Consider the following 17,893-nt stretch of genomic DNA (forward strand, 5'->3'; position numbering starts at 1 on the left):
CAACGAGCAACAACTAACTTTTATCAAGTGCTAACTCCATGCAGGTATTGTACCAAATTCTTTCCAGGAACTGTCACGTTTGATTCTCACAGAACTTCCTGAGGTAGATATGTTCTCTTCCCAATACCCTCCGCTGCAGTGTTTTAGAAATACTGGCCCATGTAATAAATTATGAAATCTAAATCAGAGTTATAAGTATTTGGACAGTAGACCACAAAATGATCACAATTTACATACAACAGGATTGTCCATCAAGAAAATCCAAGAGAAGCAAATGAAAAGCAATTTGAAACCAGGAGGAGTAAGGTAACAGAATAAAAGGTGAATTCATGAAAACTGTAACTTTCCTGTATGTTCTCAGTTACCACAAAAGGGTAACTGCAGGGGAAAAGCTATCATTTACAAAACTAACAAAATTGTAAAGTAATCAGAAGTAATCATAACAAGAAATATGAAGGATCTGTATGAAGAAAATGACACAATTTTAAATAGGGGTAGCTATACTTGTCATTAAGACTAATACTAAAATGTCCCTTTTCGCAAGTTATATTATGGATTTCATGGAATTCTAATTGAAGGTGCAACTGTCTTTTTTCCCAACTCGACAAAATTATTAGCTGGTTCGCCTGGAAGGATACTTGAAAACGATAGATGTGCAAATCCTAAAATAAAATCGTTTATAAAATTGTGGTGATGCATTTGGCATGATAGTGATGTAAGAAAACAGACAATAGGCAGAGCAGGGTTAACAGGCAAGAAAGAGATATATAAGACTTACTATACAGTGAAGGATGAATCAGAAAAGGAAAAGAAGTAAATCATTCAGTGAAAGTTCTTGAGAAAGATGATTGGCTACTTGAAAAAAATACACATACATCCTTGGCTTACGCTACTCATTAAATTAATTCCAGAGAGATTGAAGTGTCAAATGTAAAAAACAAAACAAAACAAAAAACAAAAAACTGGGGGCACCTGGGTGGCTCAGTCGGTTTAGCATCCAACGCTTGATCTCGGCTCGTCATGATCTCACAGTCGGTGAGACTGAGCCCTGTGTTGGGCTCTGTGTTGACAGCATGGGGCCTGCTTGGGATTCTCTCTTTCCCTTTCTTTCTGCCCCTCCCCCCTCTCAAAATAAATAAATAAACATACAAAAATGAAAAATTTATCATCTCTCCGTCTGTTTTTCCCAAATACTTTGCACGTGATGTACACTTAAATTCAATTCACCAAATGACACTACTACATAGGTATTCTTTAAACAATTTTTTTTAAACGTTTAATTTTTGAGAGACAGAGAGAGACAGAGCATGAGCAGGGGAGGGGCAGAGAGAGAGAGAGGGTCACAGAATCTGAAGCAGGCCCCAGGCTCTGAGCTGTCAGCACAGAACCTGATGCGGGGCTCGAACTCACAAGTGAGATCATGACCTGAGCTGAAGTGGGACGCTTAACCGACTGAGCCACCCAGGCACCCCAAAAGGTATTCTTAGCCTGGTTTTCAGATAAGGAAACCAAGGGCCCGGGGAATTAGACAACTTGCTGGAGGTTGGACAGGCAGAGTCCTCCTTAGCCCAAGTCTATCAAGTTCCAAAGGCCCTGTCCTAACCCTCCTGCCTCCCACTAAAAAAAGAAAAAACCCAGAATATCTTGAGCGGAGGGACTCTCTACATTTAAAAGCAAAGGAGAAAGAGAGAAAAAATCACAAAGGAAAAAGAAGGGAAAAGTCTCTGAATGTCAAGAAAATCAAAGTTTAAAGGGAAACCACAGTGCAAATATTTGCAACAAATGTGATACAAAGACTTTATGCAAACAGATAACAGAAAAACCACACGGCAGCTTCAAAAGCAAAATGTCAGAGAGAATGGACCGACCATTCTCGGAAGAGGAATGATGAAGGTCAACGCACCTGTCAAACAAGTTTACCACGACTGCAATCAAGAAATGCAAAGAGAAATGAACAGGTATTAACCACCTTTCACCTTGCAACCTAATAATGTTTTTTTAGGAGCAAAGATTCAGCACACGGCCGCTGGAATGAGGTAGGCACTCTCTTGTACAGCCGACCAGAGCACAAAGTGGAACCACATTCTGGAGAGCCGTTGGTCTTTCTGTATCAAGAATCTAAAAAGTATTTCTATCTTTGATCCAATAATTCCACCTCTGGGAATCTATACCCAGAAACGTCACAATTCTGCACAAAGACCTCCATCACCATCATATTTATAACAATAAAACACTGCTGGCGACTTAAATGCCATATCACACAAGTCATTTCATCAATTGTGGCACATGTTGTGCTAGAATCTTGGCGCCCGCTAAACATGATATTTAGGAAAATTTTTAACCAACTGAGGAATGTTAATGTAACACAGACCAAAATTATGTGCGTATAGCTAGATATAATATTACAGAGATTTCTACATCCCTGGAGAAAGAGGAATAAAGAGAATGAGAAGGTACATGTACAAATTAGCAGTATTCGCGTTTGTCTGTCAATAGGTGGGTGATTACTTTCTTTCTTTATACCTCTTTGCACATTATGCTTAATACTACTTTTTTAAGATTTTTTTCCAGTTTATTTATTTCTTTTGAGAGAGAGAGAGAGAGAGAGAGAGAGAGAGAGAATCCCAAGCAGGCTCCACACCATCAGCGCAGAGCCCGATGTGGGGCTCAAACCCACAAACCGCCAGATCATGACCTGAGCTGAAGTCTGATGCTTACATGACTGAGCCACCCAGGCTCCCCTTAACACTATTTTTTTTTAAGTTACTTGAAAGAACACTGCGCTGTTTATCAGAAGATCTATTTCTGCATCGTCACTGACGCCTGTGATGGCCTCAACAAGCCTCGAGACTCTGGAGGGCAGGGTCCTGGCTATGAGTGCAAAGCCAGAGCAGCTGATGCTCTGGGGACCAGCCCTGTCTGGGGTGATTTTTAAAACGTAGTTGAACCCAAATTGTTTGGGTCCTGGTACTTGTTAATACAATGCTTTTCTTTCTTTCTTTCTTTCTTTCTTTCTTTTTTAATTTTTTTTTTAACGTTTATTTATTTTTGAGACAGAGAGAGACAGAGCATGAACAGGGGAGGGGCAGAGAGAGAGGGAGACACAGAATCTGAAACAGGCTCCAGGCTCCGAGCTGTCCGCACAGAGCCCGACGCGGGGCTCGAACTCACGGACCGTGAGATCATGACCCGAGCCGAAGTCGGACGCTTAACCGACCGAGCCACCCAGGCACCCTGATACAATGCTTTTCTAATTAACGGACAACGGGGGTATGAAATGAGCACGGGAGAAAGGAAAGATCTGGTCCCCAGAGCTGCAGGCTTATTCTACCCACTCTGCTCCGGCAGGGCCTGCTTCGGCCACCTGCACTGATCCCCACCCCGTCCACATGCTGGGCTGGCTCCCTCTGCAGAGCCTTAGGACTTTTGTCCCCTCAGTAGCTCCCTCCCAAATGGGAACTAGTTAATCCCTCTTAAGACGGCCTCCATTCCTTCTTGATTTTATCTTCAATCTGCCTGGTGCTTCTTCCTGGCATCCATGCCCCAGACCCTTCTCTCTGTCAGGCTTCCGGGAGCTCAACCCTGGCCCCAGCGGCCACTGGACACTCATGCGCCATTCAAGTGCTCTTCCTGCCTTATCTTTTTGAGCACTTCCTCTGAGGAGGCCCCACATGACAGCTCGCTGTCTCCCGGAGGCTCCTACAGGGCTCCAGGAAGTTCTAGAAGTGTCACTCTGCCGGTGCTCTCTTTCCTTCTGCTGTGGAACTTTCTCCACAGAGGGGCCCTATACTCCTCTGCATCTGAAATGTCACTACTCACTTTATGAGTTGTAAAAAATAACGGCCAGGGTTTAGTGGGTGTTGACCATGTGTGCCTGGCCTTGGGTCACACATTTTGCCCACATTCTCCCATTTTTACCCTCTCAGTAATCCAATGACAACAACAGAAAGACAAATAGGCCGACTTTTAAAATGGGCAAAGGATCTGAAGAGACATTTCTCCAAATAAAATAGACAAATGGCTGGGGCGCCTGGGTGGCTCAGTGGGTCGGGCGTCCGACTTTGGCTCAGGTCATGATCTCACAGTCTGTGAGTTCAAGCCCCATGTCGGGCTCTGTGCTGATGGCTCAGACCCTGGAGCCTGCTTCAGATTCTGTGTCTCCCTCTCTCTCTGCCCCTCCCCCGTTTGTGCTCTTGTCTCTCTCTGTCTCAAAAAGAAATAAAAACATTAAAAAAAAAAAAAAAGATAGACAAATGGCCAATAAACACGAAAAGAAGCTCGACGTCGTTAATCATTTAGGGAGACGCAGCCCCAGGTCACAATAAGATGCCACTTCACAGCCACCAGAATCATTATCACCAAAAAGATAATAACGGGGGTTGGTGAAAATGTGGAACAGTCATGGCTGATGGGAACATAAAACGGTGCAGTTCCTGTGGAAAACAGTGCGACCGTTCCACAGAAAGCTACCATTACTATTTGACCCAGCAATCCCACCCAAGACCATTGAAAACACGTGTTCACACAAAACCTTGCACATGGGGGCACCTGGGTGGCTCACCCAGGTAAGTGCCTGACTCTTGGTTTCAGCTCAGGTCACGATCATGGGCGCGGTTTGTGCATTCGAGCCCCACGTCAGGCTCTGCGCTGACATTGTGGAGCCTGCTTGTGATTCTCTCTCTCCGCCCCCCCCTTCTGCCCCTCCCTCACTTGTGCTGTCTCTGTCTCTCTCAAAATAAATACATAAACTTAAAAATTTTTTTAAATGTTTATTTATTTATGAGCACGAGAAGGGGAGGGGCAGAGAGCGAGGGACGCACAGAATCAGAAGCAGGCTCCAGGCTCGGAGCTGTCAGCACAGAGCCCGACGCGGGGCTCGAACCCACCAACCGTGGGACCATGACCTGAGCCGAAGTCAGACGCTTAATCGCCTGAGCCGCCCAGGCGCCCCAATAAATAAACTTTAAAAACAAAACCAAACCACAAAAACCTTGTACATGAATGTTCACAGCAGCATTTCTCATAATAGCCAAAACGACCCCAACGTCCACCAACTGATAAATGGATGATTAAAATGTGGCCTAGCCACACAACAGACTATTATTTAACCGTAATCATGCTACAACAGGGCTGAACTCCAAAAGCATTATGCTGGGTGGAAAAAGCCAGACACAAAGGCCGCATATTGTATGATTCCATTCACATAAAATATCCAGATCAGGCAAGTGTCAGAAAGTCTATTAGTGGTTGCCAAGGGTTGGAGGGTGGGGAAATCCCGAGTGAGTGCCAGTGGGTACAGGGTTTCTTTTTGGGATGATGGAGTTAGACACTGGTGATAATTGCACAACGCTAAGGATGTCCTAAACACCACTGAATTGTACACTGTGCAAAGGGTGATTTTGTGGGATGTGAATTATACCTCAATAAAAACAAATTAACCCCAGGAGTGGGCACCTCACCAGCGAGGACGCTGGGTGGGCACAGGCAGGTTAGCATCTCGCAAACACTAGAACTCACATCGAACGCAGCCAATCCCGGAGGGCTGTCCGCTAAGCACTGTGTCGCACGGCATGGATTGAGGCGGGAAGGGCAGACCCCCTGTGACCCCATCTCCGGGGCAACGAGGAACGCCTGGCCAGGAGCACCACAGCCATTTCACCACCATGTTTGGGTTCACGCTCCAGGAGAGCGGACCCTTCGACGGGGAGGCGCCAGTGTCTGTGCCCAGGTGAAGTTAACCCGCCAAGCAGGCCAGCTTGCAAAACACACCAAAGCCAGAGCCTACGCTGGTTCTGGAAGAGCTGCCCTGGTGTGCTGGGCACGGGCGCAGAAAGCCTGGAGACCGTCAGCTTCACCAGGTCGTTGTGAGTCCCTCACCGTGCACAGAAGACACCAGTGAGCCATTGAACGCACAGGCCTTCACAGGCGCTCCACTCTCTCCCGTCTTGCGCACAGAAAGAAAACTCAGAAGAAAAAAGAACACTTGGACCAACTCTGACGTAAACTGGGTTTCAAGAGCCCGTGGTCCTCCAGCCTGGCTAGAGGCTACCGTTTGGACCAGTATTGGTCCCCACTTTCTGTCAACACCAGCTACGAAAACCAGTGTATTTCTTCGCATTGCACAAAAATAACCAGTGAGCAGTGCAAACTTGACTGAAACTTTGGAAGCGAATTGGAGGAAAGGGGGTTGTATCCATGCGATCACATCACCGGAAATGGCTTTATGCCTCTCCTGGACATTTCTGCCCTCCCAAGTCCCTTCTCTGTGTCCCCCCTTTCCGGGCCTACCCGATCCCACACACCCCCAGGCTTGCTGGCTCCCCTCTGTTTCTCCTTCCTGAGAACGGCCTGAGTTCAAGTCCTGACCCTGCCATTTATCGGTAAATGTGGCATGCTACCTAACCTCTCTGGGCCTCAGTTTCCTCATCCCTAAAGTGGGGATAATAACAGGACTTCCTCCGAAGGTCGCTGGCGACGGTGAGTTAATACACGTAAAGAGCCTGGAACAAAGCCTGGCACACAGTTAGCCTTCGTGAATCTCTCGTGGTCATTTTTAGGCAGAACAGGTTAGCAACCACCTTTTGTGAGGGGAGCAAGGCTTAGGGCCTGCTCTACCCCAACTGGCCTGTCACACTTCCTAACGAGAAGGCGGCCTTCTCTGAGGGAGCTTTTGGTGACTGAATGTCCTGCCTGTGCTTCTTCATCTTTGGGGCTGTGCTGACGAGGCCACAATCCAGGCTGCCTGGCCGCCGTCCCCGGGAAGGAGGCCGTGGGTGGACCCGGGCGTCTCGGGGAAGGCTGTGTGTTGAGGAACCCGAGATTACTTCCCCACCCCCCCACCCCGCCCCCCAGCTGGCTGGACGAGGCAGCGCACATCTGCCCCTCCTCCAGGAGGGAAGCCAACTCTAGTGTGCCACAGTGGGAACGCCACCCCACTGGGCAGACTGTGTTCCCAACCACGCTGGGCCATTGTTCTGGTTCTGCCTGTGTGGCCTGAGCCAGGGGAGGCTGGCCCTGCTGACTCCTGGCTCTTACATCGGGGGGACCCCCACCCCCCAAGGTATGTATCTCTTTTCTGTAGCATAAAGCACCTAACAGGTGCACGGGTGCCACGTGGGGGTGCTGTCCTGGCCGGAGAGGAGGGCACAAGCTAGATGGCCTCTTAGTATGCCCATCCCAGCTGGGCCGGATGCCCCCTCCAGCTTCCCCTGCGGTGGGACTGAGTGTGGTCAGGTGAGCACGACAGAGGCCCCATCTAGAAGAGCACACTGTCGCTTGTGTTTCCAAGCCCCCTTGCCCCAAGACGGCAGAGCTGCCTGGGGCCTTCCCCCTCCGGCTCTCAGGGCCCAAGACGGGCCTCCAGGCCTCCCTAAAGCGGGGTTCTCTGAGCTGCTGAGGAGAGGCCTGAGCTTTCCTGCCCGGTGGCAGGTGGGCGGTAGGGCTGACCTCTCTGGAGGAAATGCGGGTTTGCAAGGCCTGGGGTGAACGTGTGCTCTCATCACGTGGGTGGCACTGAATTGCAGCCTTGTCTTTTGGTGCCTTCCTCACCCCCCTCTTCGTTTCATTTAAATAGTCAAATCCTGTTCTCTTTCCTCAGCACCAAGGCCACTGGGGAGGTTGTACCCAGTTCCTGGTGCTGCGAACACAGCTGCCTAAACCAGCCGCTGGAGGCCCCCTGCTGTCCCCTCACTCAGCAGAGGGGACTGGGGACAGGCTCCAGGCAGTGGGCACAGGCAGAATGAGGCCTGCGCACGCAGGGCCATGAGGTCTCTTTCTGTGGATATTTCTAGAGCAGGAGGGGAGTCTTGGTGGTCTCCTCCTGCAGTCCTGGCTCACTTTGAGAGCCCTGACCCCACACCTGCACCAGCTGGGTCCCCGTACTCCCAGCTGACTTCCAGAGAGACAGCAGAGGGGCGAAGCCTGTCGCTTGTGAAACCGAGGACATTTTGCCCAGTTGCTTTTCACCCCGCAGGCCGTGGACAGGACGGCATGGGGCAAGGTTTGCACCGGGCCACGGGGAACAGAGAAAACTAAGGATGGTGGGCTTTGTTTCCCAAGAGGTTAAATCTATTCGATTTAAAGGACTGGTGTTTGCTTTGTTTTTTGTTTGGTTGGTTTTTTGTTTTGTTTTTAACGTTTATTTATTTTTGAGAGAGAGAGAGAGAGAGAGAGAGAGAGAGAGAACATGAGCAGGGGAGAGGCAGACAGAGAGGGAGACAGAGAATCCCAAGCAGGCTTTGTGCTACCAGCACAGAGAGCCCGATGCAGGGCTCAAACCCACGAACCATGAGATCACGACCTGAGCCGAAATCAAGAGTCAGACTAAGCTTAACCAACTGAGCCACCCAGGCACCCCTGTTTTGTTTTGTTTTAAAGACTACACTCTTCCTGCTTTTCAGTGTTAAAGGATGCTTTCTTCCATGAAATGAGCCTTTGGAAGGTCCAGTTAGTTGTCACCCATTTAGTCAGTTTTTCATTTTTAAATCTCCTCCATTGGCAAAATGAAAGATGGCAGCAGGATTGTGTCTCACAGGCTTGGGGAAAGTTTGGTGGTCCCTGGCATCCCACAGCCTGGAGTGGCTCCTGACCCTGCGGGCAGGATGGCTTCCCTTGAAAAGCAGAGGGGCTCGGGGAGCCCCGGGCCTGGCCGAAGGGCAGGGTTCCCAGGGAAGAATCCAAGCCCTGGGGTCTAGACCTGAAAGGGTTTCGAGGACAGGAACTTGATGACAAGTCCAGGCCTCGGTGAAGAGGACGGTGGACAGCTGGGCACCACGGACGCCCTCCCTAAGATGCAGACCCCGAACTCTCTGCAGCTCTGAGAGTCACTCCATGCAGAAGAGGGGACAGGAGGAGGAGTGGAGGAAGGACTATGGGAAACCAGGCCTGGATCCCAGCCTGCCACCAGCTAGTAAGGGCAGTGGAGACATAGGCCTCACCCTCTCAAAGCTCCTTCCGCTCACTTGCAAACTCAGGGGTCATCGGACGAGACCCAAGGCCTCCCAAGGCCTCCACTCAGCCCCGGCTCTGGCCTCCATCATGCTGCCCATTTGGAGTCAGAGATTGCATTGCAGCCGGGGCACAATCAGAGGCCCTTGACCAGAGGGCTGCTGCACCAGTTAGCCCTGGAAGGTCTCAGCGGGGGCTCAGCACACAGCGAACACCCAACAGAACCGGCCGCCCACTGGGGCAGGAGACCGGTCCATGCAGGCCCAGCGGAGTCAATTTGGAGTCTCCCCACTATTTCCCAGGCCCTGTTGGTGGGTCCCCACGGGGGCACTGCCTGTGGGGAGGTCCTGGGTCCCCTCCTCTGAGTGTGAGACTGGGGGGCATGGGAAGCTGGCCTTGGGAGGTGGGCCTCTGGTGCCATCAACACTCAGGCCTGTTTAGGAGCATTTTCTAATACTCCCAGCTGATCCTCGTAGACACCTTGGCTTCTCCTGCCGTATCACCCGGAACCTAGGCTCACAGCTTGACAGGGTGAGGAGTGGGGTGGCCTGGGTGCAGCCTCTGGGGTCAGATGGCCCTGGCTTCGACCGTCGTCCATCGCTTAACCTGTCCGAGCCTCAGTTTCCTCAACTGCAAAGGAGGGGGGTGACACCAGCACCTGCGGTTCAGGTTGCCGTGGGGACGAAATGAGATAACGCCCCGACAAGTATGTACGCTTAATGCTCAAAACGGGTCTGTGTTCAGTGACCTGCCTCCCTGCTGCCTGGTCACAGGGAACTTCCTGCAAGCCCGGGGATGCTGCCTGAGAGGTGCAGGGGGACAGCCCGTCCCCTGCTGTGCCCTGGTGCTGCCCTAGGCCATGCAGGGGTGCTTAGATGCCAGGGTTGCAGGGCTGAGGGCCTTCTTCAGACATGGGTCAAGAAGGGTGTTTTAAAAAGGAACCTCCAGCAAGTGGCTGGTTCCTCCATTGTTAACAGAACCGGAGCGTTGGGCGATCTCCCGGAGCCGGGAGTGAGGTGAAGCGGGTAGATGAGGGTGGCCGAAATGGGTGGGGGACACAGCCCGGTGCCGGGGTGAGGAGGGAAGAGGCTCTCCCCATCAGTGATGGTGACTTCCTCTGCTCTCAGGGCCCCGTATGCAACTTCTAGGTGAACTGAAAGGTCCTTCTTGAGCGAACCCACCCCACATTCTGGCTCCCGAACAACGGCGTCCTCCGGGGACCCAAAGCCTAGGCGCCAGAAGGGTCCCCGCTCGCCAGGCCTGCTCCCCAGAGGTCTGCACCGGGGTCTCCGGGCTGGGCACCTGTGACCCACACCTGAGTTGAGCCAGCCGCTGTCTAACAAGGGCACCACCTTGGAGCCCCGAGCTCCCGCCTGCCTCCCAGAGCCTGGAGACCCTCGTCCCGGCCCCTGGCCCTGCCGCTCGTGTGTGGCCAGGCCCAGAGTGGCTCTGGGGGGTCCGGCGTTGAAAAACCTGAGCTCCAAGGCCACGCAGGCCCACAGGGGCCTCAGCAGGACCCATCAACAAATCCGGGCAGCACACAAGTCGGGCCCATGCATCCCGTGACCCGAAGCCACCCTGTCCCCCGTCGGGCCGCGCCTCCTCCCGTGGGCCCGGCGCACTTACAGCACGCAGAGCGCGTAGGCCTTGGAGATGGACTCGCTGGCACGCACGAGGAAGCTCCCGTCCTTGCCCGTCCTGGACAGCAGCTCCTCGGCCTTGGAGCGGGTGATGTTGCCATGGTTCCAGCAGGGGACCATGGCGGCCACGGGCCTCCCCGGGCCGGGCGGGCGGCCACCCCGGGACCCACACGCCACCGAGGGGAGCTGAGGCCCCCGCACCGCGAGCCGCCGTCGGTCCCCTCTCAGTTGCCCCGCTGCTGCCACCAGCTCCCTGCCCGACTTCCTGTTTCAGGAGCTCAGCGAGGGAAAGGAAGCCAGCAGCGGCAGAGAACTTCCTCATTGCGGAGACCGGCCGGGGGAGGCCGCGCTCCACCTTCCCACCCCGCCCACCCGCCGGCCGCCCCTCCCGCTGCCCCCCCAAGGCCTCCCCGGGGCGGCAGCTGGGTCGTCGTCGGGGTCAGGAGGCTCACAGCCGGCTGCCGGAGAAGCGCGGCCCGGCAGGTGGACGGGCCAGGACAGTGGCCACTGGAGGCCTGTCTGGATGCTCACGTGGGATGGCCACGCCCTGGCCGGATCCCTCGCCTTCGGCTTTACCCTACTCCAGGGGCTACTCAGCTGGGACCACCGCCTGCCCCCCAGGGCCAGGCGAGATTGAGGGAGAGGGGCGCAGTGGAGCCCCCTCCCAATGTGAGAGACTCAGGACACCACACAGCCTTGGGTGCTGGACGGACCTTGAGGGACACCACCGGAGGGCTCCAAGGGCCCAGGTGACAGCTCTGTGACACGTTTACACTCGTCCCCAAGCGCCGGTGGGTGTGAAGGAACCCTGTTCTCCGTGGCGGTCCAGCTTAGCCACGCACGAAGGGGGTGGAGGGCTTGGGGACGTTGACCCTGCACAGAGAGAATGCGGGCTGGGTTTTCCCCTCTGGGTCTTTCCGGGACGCTCGGAAATGACACTTCCCCCCAGGCTGACCACCTGGCCAAGGATGAAGACCATGGCTTCCGGTGCCCTTTATCCCAGGAGAGTCGGGGTGGCCAGTGGAGCGCCTCCAGGCTGCCGTGGTTGCACTTGCCGGTGGCCCAAAGGAGAGCTGCCCCCATGGGGCCGCCATCCCGGACCAGCAGATTCTGAGGGCTCCAAAGCAGACGTCCGCTCGTGGGGTGCACTCCGTCCTTGGGTCAGGCCCAGCAGGGTCAAGGGGCGCTGCTGACCCATCGCACAAGGCGGTGGTGCCCCCCCATCCCACACCCAGGCCTCGCCCCACCCCCCAAGACATGACAAGAGACCCCCTCCAGAGGCCCGAGCTCAGTGAGCCTCCGTCTGAGCCCCCCAGCTCTACATCGCAGCTTCAGGAGCTGATCAGACGTCTTTCTCTCAGCTGAGGTTTCCTCTTTTCTATCTTGAGGAAATAACCCCTAACGGAGCTCGCCTGTGCTGATGAGCCCTTAGCACCTCCACCTGCATGGACCTCCACACGGCAGGTGATTCTGAACAAGCATGTCCTGATTCTGAGGCCAGAGTGTGGCCTCTGGGCTCCAGGTGACGTTCCTTCTGGAAACTCCAGCTCAGTGAACTCCCCAGTCCTCACTCCCACCTCCCTAAGCCACTCTGAGCTTCCTCTCCCCTGACCTCTGACCCTGCCCGGCTCCTCCCACTGGACTAAGAACTCAACTCCCAAACTCTCAGGACATAGGAAGCAAGGGTCCTCTGGGCAGGCCCCGAGCTAGGCGTGGGGACAAGAGCTGGCCTCCACACTCCAGCCTTCTGGAAGCCAGCTCTACGCTCCCATCACCACCATTTAGCACCCTTCTTGCCTCCCTGCTGACCCTCCAATAACCTCCTCCTTGGTCTCAGCCTCAAGGCCCCTTGGTCTCTTTAGGGCCCATCAGAAGGATCCATCTGCAATCCTGACCCCTTAGTACCTTGACCAGACCCTCCACCACGTCCAAGACTCGCACTTATCACTGCCTTCCTGCTACTTTCTCCAGCTTCCCACACCCCCTCTCTCAGGCCTCTGTCCCTACCGAGTCCTGCCTTTCAGCAGAGTCGGGGGGCCAGTGGGACCACCTTTGCCCTTTACCCCTGTGATTTCCCTTGGACACACAGAACACATACATGACACATGCATTTCCCTAATTTTGAAGGCCCATCCCATTTCTACTTCCATCCAACCCAGCTGCCTGAGCCACCTGACATGGTCAGCTTCCTGGTCCCCCTGCCCTTCTGCTGCCCTGTTCGGAAAACCACGACACTTAGACCAGGGCTGCCCTTTTGGCGGGCGGGTGGGGCCTGGGTGAATATTTTTTGCGGGGCCCCTGTCTATATAAACAATGCACTAAAAATGTGTATTATAAAATTCATGCACCCACGGGAGGTACAGTGACTTATCATTGAAGATTTAGTATAAGGGATAGAGAGGAGGTAATTATCTATATGTTCAGTGTCTAGTCAGTGCACTGAAGGGTCTTTTGTGACGTCCAGGCTCTTGCTTCCTGTTCAGATCCTGTTTTTTAGTGTCTTGGGTTCACGGAAGCCCTTTGCTGTACCTCAGGGCTCCCCGCGGCCCACCAGCCTGGGCAGACAGTCACCCACTGATTCCTACTGGAGGGCAAAGGAATGAAGGAGTGAAGGAAGTGTTGACTCACTGAGTCACCAAAAACAGAGGGAGCCGTGATAGTCAATTTTCTGCAACTTGGCTGGGCCATTATTCTAGATGTCTCTGTGAAGATACTTTTAGATGAGATTAGTATTTATTTTATTTAAACATTTTTTTAGATTCTATTTTTTAAGCAGCCTCTGCACCTAATGTGGGGCTCAAACCCACAACCCCAAGATCAAGAGTTGCATGCTCTGCCAACTGAGCCAGCCAGGCACCCCAAGGTTAGTATTTAAATCCGTAAACTCTGAGTAAAGCAGATTACTCTCCATATGGTGGGTGGGCCTCATCAGTTGAAGGCCTTTATAGAAAAAGACCAAGGCTCCCATAAGAAGAGGGAATTCTGTCAGCAGATTGCCTTCAGCTTGAATTGCAGTCCCCCCCCCCCCAGCCTGCCAGCCCACCCTGCAGATTCTGGACTTGTCAGTTTCTGTAATCACATGAGACAATTCCTTAAAAATAAAGCTCTCTCATATATATGTACATACACACACACATCCTGTTGGTGGTGTTTCTCTGGAAAACCCTGACCAATACAGAAGGAACTGTTTGAAAGCTGCCGTCAGGAGTGAACTTCCCTCACCCCCCCAGACCTGAGAAAAAGGCATCTTGGGCTGAAGAAGGAGATGGGGTAGCCATTCCCAGAAAACCGGGATAGGACAAGGAGGCCTGAGCCTCCTGTGGTCAAGCAGCGTTGCTCCCAGTGCCAGGGGGCCCAGGGCAAGTGGGTCAGCGCCCCCATCAGGAAAGAGTGACACCCTCTTCTGCCCTGAGAATATACCCTGTCCCCATTGGCCCCTCCCAAATCAAAGGTCAAGGACACTTATCAAGATGGGGAAGGGCTCACTCTCCACTAGAGTGAAAGACGACGACCCAGCAGAGATCTTCTGAGGGCTGAGACACCTCCAAACATAGCAAGGATCATCCCCCCGACCCTCTGCAGAGAAGGAAGGGTGCCTCCTTCTTGGGCCCTCTCTCTCCCAGCTTCACGTCTGTGGGTTCTCGAGCACTATCAGGGTGCCTGGCTCCACCTGCCTGCCTTCTCACAGACTCCCGGCTCCGCGTCCGCTATGGCATCTTCGGGTGGCTTTTCCAGATCCTCCCCCCAGGCCCCTGCAGACATAAATTCTGCTCAGCAGTCCTCTGAGTGCTGGGCGGGGCTTCTCCCGGAGTCCGGAGCACCCCGAAGGGTGGGAAGGCAGGGTCTCCGTTCACGGCGCGCCCACACTATTTTCCCCTCCAGTCTCGAGTAATTCTATTTCAGGGCTGGAAATCAGACCCCGAGGCACACACCCAGGAGCAAGGCCGGATCTGAGCCCCAGCTCTGCCCCAAGATCCCTCTGCTACAGAGTGTCTGTGAAGTCACTGAAAGGTCTGGTGCGAGGCAGGTGCTCTCTGATGAGACGGCTCCCGTAGGGGGCCCTCCTGACCGGTGGCTGGACGACAGAGTCCTGGGGGGCCCCAGCCAGCCGCCAGTGCCATTGACGCTGGCCACTGATTTAACAACCCTGGTATGAAAGAGAGGATTCTATAAAAGTGCTCTTTACCTACAACTAAAAATAACCGAAAATAGGTCAGATTCTGAGCCTTGCGACCCCCCACCACCAGGGGGAGCCTCCAACTCTTGCCTCCATCCATGAGTTCCTGTGTGGGGAGAGCTGTTCCATTCCAAGAGTCCCGCCTCTGCCGTTCCCATAGTAACGACGCCGTAGGGACGGAGGCTATTTCCCAAGGGGTCCAGGGGCCGAGTTCATCATTGTGCTCAAGGATTTCCCTCGAATACCAAAGGCCTGGCAGCGAGCAGCTCTCCCCTTGCCAGAAGATCAAATAGGCCTGAACTGCAACCAGGAGAATAGGGCTCGATTTGGGGGAAGAATTGGGTAAGAGAGAAAAATCACATCTACAAAAATAACTTGTGTCTTTTGCCAAGATTGTTAAGGACACAGGGACATATTCAAAATACAATGGTAAGTTAAAAAAAAAAAAAGGAAAAAAAATCAGGAAACCGAGTTGAGGATACAGCATGAATCCAGCTGTGGAAAAAACTTTATCCTGGGAAATCACCGAATCTGAAGAGTGCTGAGTTAAGTGGCATATCCACGAGCGATTTTTTTTCCTCCTTCTAGTTTCCCAGATTTCCTTTAGGACCACATGCTACTTTTATGTAAATAGAAATTAAATAAATACAAAGACAACTAGGGTTCCAGAAGTTTTGCGTGAAATCTTTCTGGACAACTTGGCTTTGGGCTGGTTGCATCCCAGTTACATGTCCCTCTGGAAGCATAAGGAAGAGAGAGGAACCAAGGCCTCATCTTTTTTTTTTTTTCTTTTAACCCTGTCATACAGCCTACTTTTTTCACTTCACAATATTTCTGAACATTTCGTGGAGCTTTTTTGTATCTACCATAGTCTTTGAAAAGCTAGCATACTAGGGCCACCGGGGTGGCTGTAGGTTGAGCGTCCGACTTTGGCTCAGGTCAGGATCTCGAGGTTCGTGAGTTCAAGCCCCACACTGGGCTCGCTGCTGTCAGCGAAGAGCCCGCTTCGGATCCTCTGTCCCTCGCTCTCTGCCCCTCCCCCACTTGTGCTCTCCCAGAAATACATTTTTAAAAAAACTTAAAAAAGAAAAAAAGCTAGCATACTATGATATGCCGTAGCATCATGCATTGTACCAGTCTCCTACCGGTGGCCCCTGAGAGTGTTTCCAATATTTGTTATTACAAATCCCAGTCAGTGTGTCTGCTGGATATAGATCCTCAGAAGGGCGAGGGGTCCAAAGGCAGTGCACGTTTTTCTTTGGGGTTAATTATGCCATATCGTCTTCTATCTTTAAATTTTTTTTCACGTTTTTACCTATTTTGACATCTCCACGTCACCTCCAGCCTCTGTCCCAGCCCCGAGCGCTTCCCGATCCTCCCTTGCCTGGGCCTGTCGCTGCATTTCCCAAATGCATTTTCTGCCAACAGCCATCAGCTTTCCGTGGCGACTACACGTCAGCTCCTTCCCGGCTTCGTGTTCGGTCGGTCTTCCTCTTTGCCTCCACGGCCAGCAGAGCTCTTCACCAATGCCCAAACCAAAAGCAAACCCATGCTGTTGGTTCTAACTTCATTCCCATCAGCATCTCCTGCCCGCTCTTGTCTTGTGAACTTCCTCCTGCGCGGAGGCCCCCGGCTGGGAAGCCCTGGGATTTCTTGACCGTATCCCTGCTCCCCGAGGGGGTCCCCAAGCTGTGTGAACGTCGTCTCTGAAATGCCCCTCTGAGGACCCTCTTCCTGGCTTGCAGATGGCTGCCTTCTCGCTTCCTCCTCACGTGGCCTGTACGAGACGGGGGAGAGTGGGAGACTTTCTCTCTCTTCCTCATTTTTTTTTTAAATTTTTTAATGTTTATTTATTTTTGAGAGAGAGAGAGAGCAGGGGAGGGGCAGAGAGAGAGGGAGACACAGAATCTGAAGCAGGCTCCAGGCTCTGAGCTGTCAGCACAGAGCCCGATGCGGGGCTCCTAACTCACCGACTGTGAGATCACGACCCGAGCCCAAGTCAGAGGCTTAACCGACTGAGCCACCCAGGCGCCCCACTCTTCCTCTTCTTATAAGGCTACCAAACCTCTAGGATTTGGACCCCATCTCGATGAACTCATGTAACCTTACTTACCTCCTAAAAACCCTATCTCCGAATACAGTCACACTAGGGGTTAGGGCTCCAACATGTGAATTCAGAAGGGAAACGATTTGGTCCACAGCAGTACCTACTAAATATTTGCTGCATTATAACAAAAGCTAATATCTATCTACCAGCTACTATGTGTGAGACACTGTGCTAAGCTCTTGGCATATGAATTGCTTCATTCATTCCTCGTGATACCCCATAGGGGGTCTCATTATAATGAGATAATCCGTTTAACTGGCAGAGAGATGGAGAACCAGAGACATTAAGTAAATAATTCATCTGCAAGTTAGTGGCAGATCGGAGATTCTAGCTCTTGTCTGCTTGACCTCATAACCAGTATGCACATTGCACACTTTGGGTTGGATGAGACTGAAATTCTGTGTGGACTCTGGAATCCTTAGGTCGGAGCCTTTGCTCCATTCACCTAAAGGCTTCCCTGCATCGTCTGTGGAAGCCCCATGGGCCCCCATTGTTGGGAGTAGCACAGGTGAAGGAGTAGCTGGGTTCCAGGCAAGGGTGCTGGTCTCCTGCTCATAAGAGTTTCAGAATTAGAACAGGTTCCTTGAGGAGAACAGAAGTTTGGTTCACACTCAACACTCCAGGTTTCTTTTTGTTTTTGTTTATTTATTTATTTTGAGAGAGAGAAAGTGCATGCATGCAAATTGCGGAGGAGGAGGAGGAGGAGAGAGAGAGAGAGAAAGAGAGAGAGAGAGAGAGAGAGAGAGAGAGAGAGAATCCTAAGCAGGCTCCGTGCTGTGCAGAGCCCAGCACAGGGCTCCATTTCACGAACCGTGCGATCATGACCTGAGCTGCAATGAAGACGCTTAACCAGCCGGTGCCCAGGTGCCCCAGATTTCTTCCCGGGAACTCAAGTATGGTGTGATGACCACCTGGTAGGGGGCACTGGGGCCTCGGCTGCTTGTTGAACCTGTCGACCTGCAAATCCCTTCCCGTCTGCAGGTCCCTGTTCTCCTCGTAGTAGTGGCCAAGCTCATCTCCCAA

The 17,893-nt window shown here is 52.6% G+C and overlaps 1 protein-coding gene across 3 annotated transcripts in view; it reads right to left on the reverse strand.

Annotated features, from left to right (window-relative positions):
• Nucleotides 1-10,927, reverse strand: part of INPP5D (inositol polyphosphate-5-phosphatase D) — a 121,296-nt gene extending 110,369 nt beyond the window's left edge. For 2 of the 3 annotated variants that reach the window (XM_049614663.1, XM_049614660.1), the window contains exon 1: nucleotides 10,573-10,927. In XM_049614663.1, the coding sequence (XP_049470620.1) occupies nucleotides 10,573-10,706 (134 nt within the window). In that variant the 5' untranslated portion in view covers nucleotides 10,707-10,927. The remainder of the gene's footprint in view (nucleotides 1-10,572) is intronic. The other variant, XM_049614661.1, reaches the window with a different exon arrangement.
• Nucleotides 10,928-17,893: the final 6,966 nt, after the last annotated feature.

Source organism: Panthera uncia (assembly GCF_023721935.1).
Source record: "Panthera uncia isolate 11264 chromosome C1 unlocalized genomic scaffold, Puncia_PCG_1.0 HiC_scaffold_3, whole genome shotgun sequence".
NCBI lineage: Eukaryota > Metazoa > Chordata > Mammalia > Carnivora > Felidae > Panthera > Panthera uncia.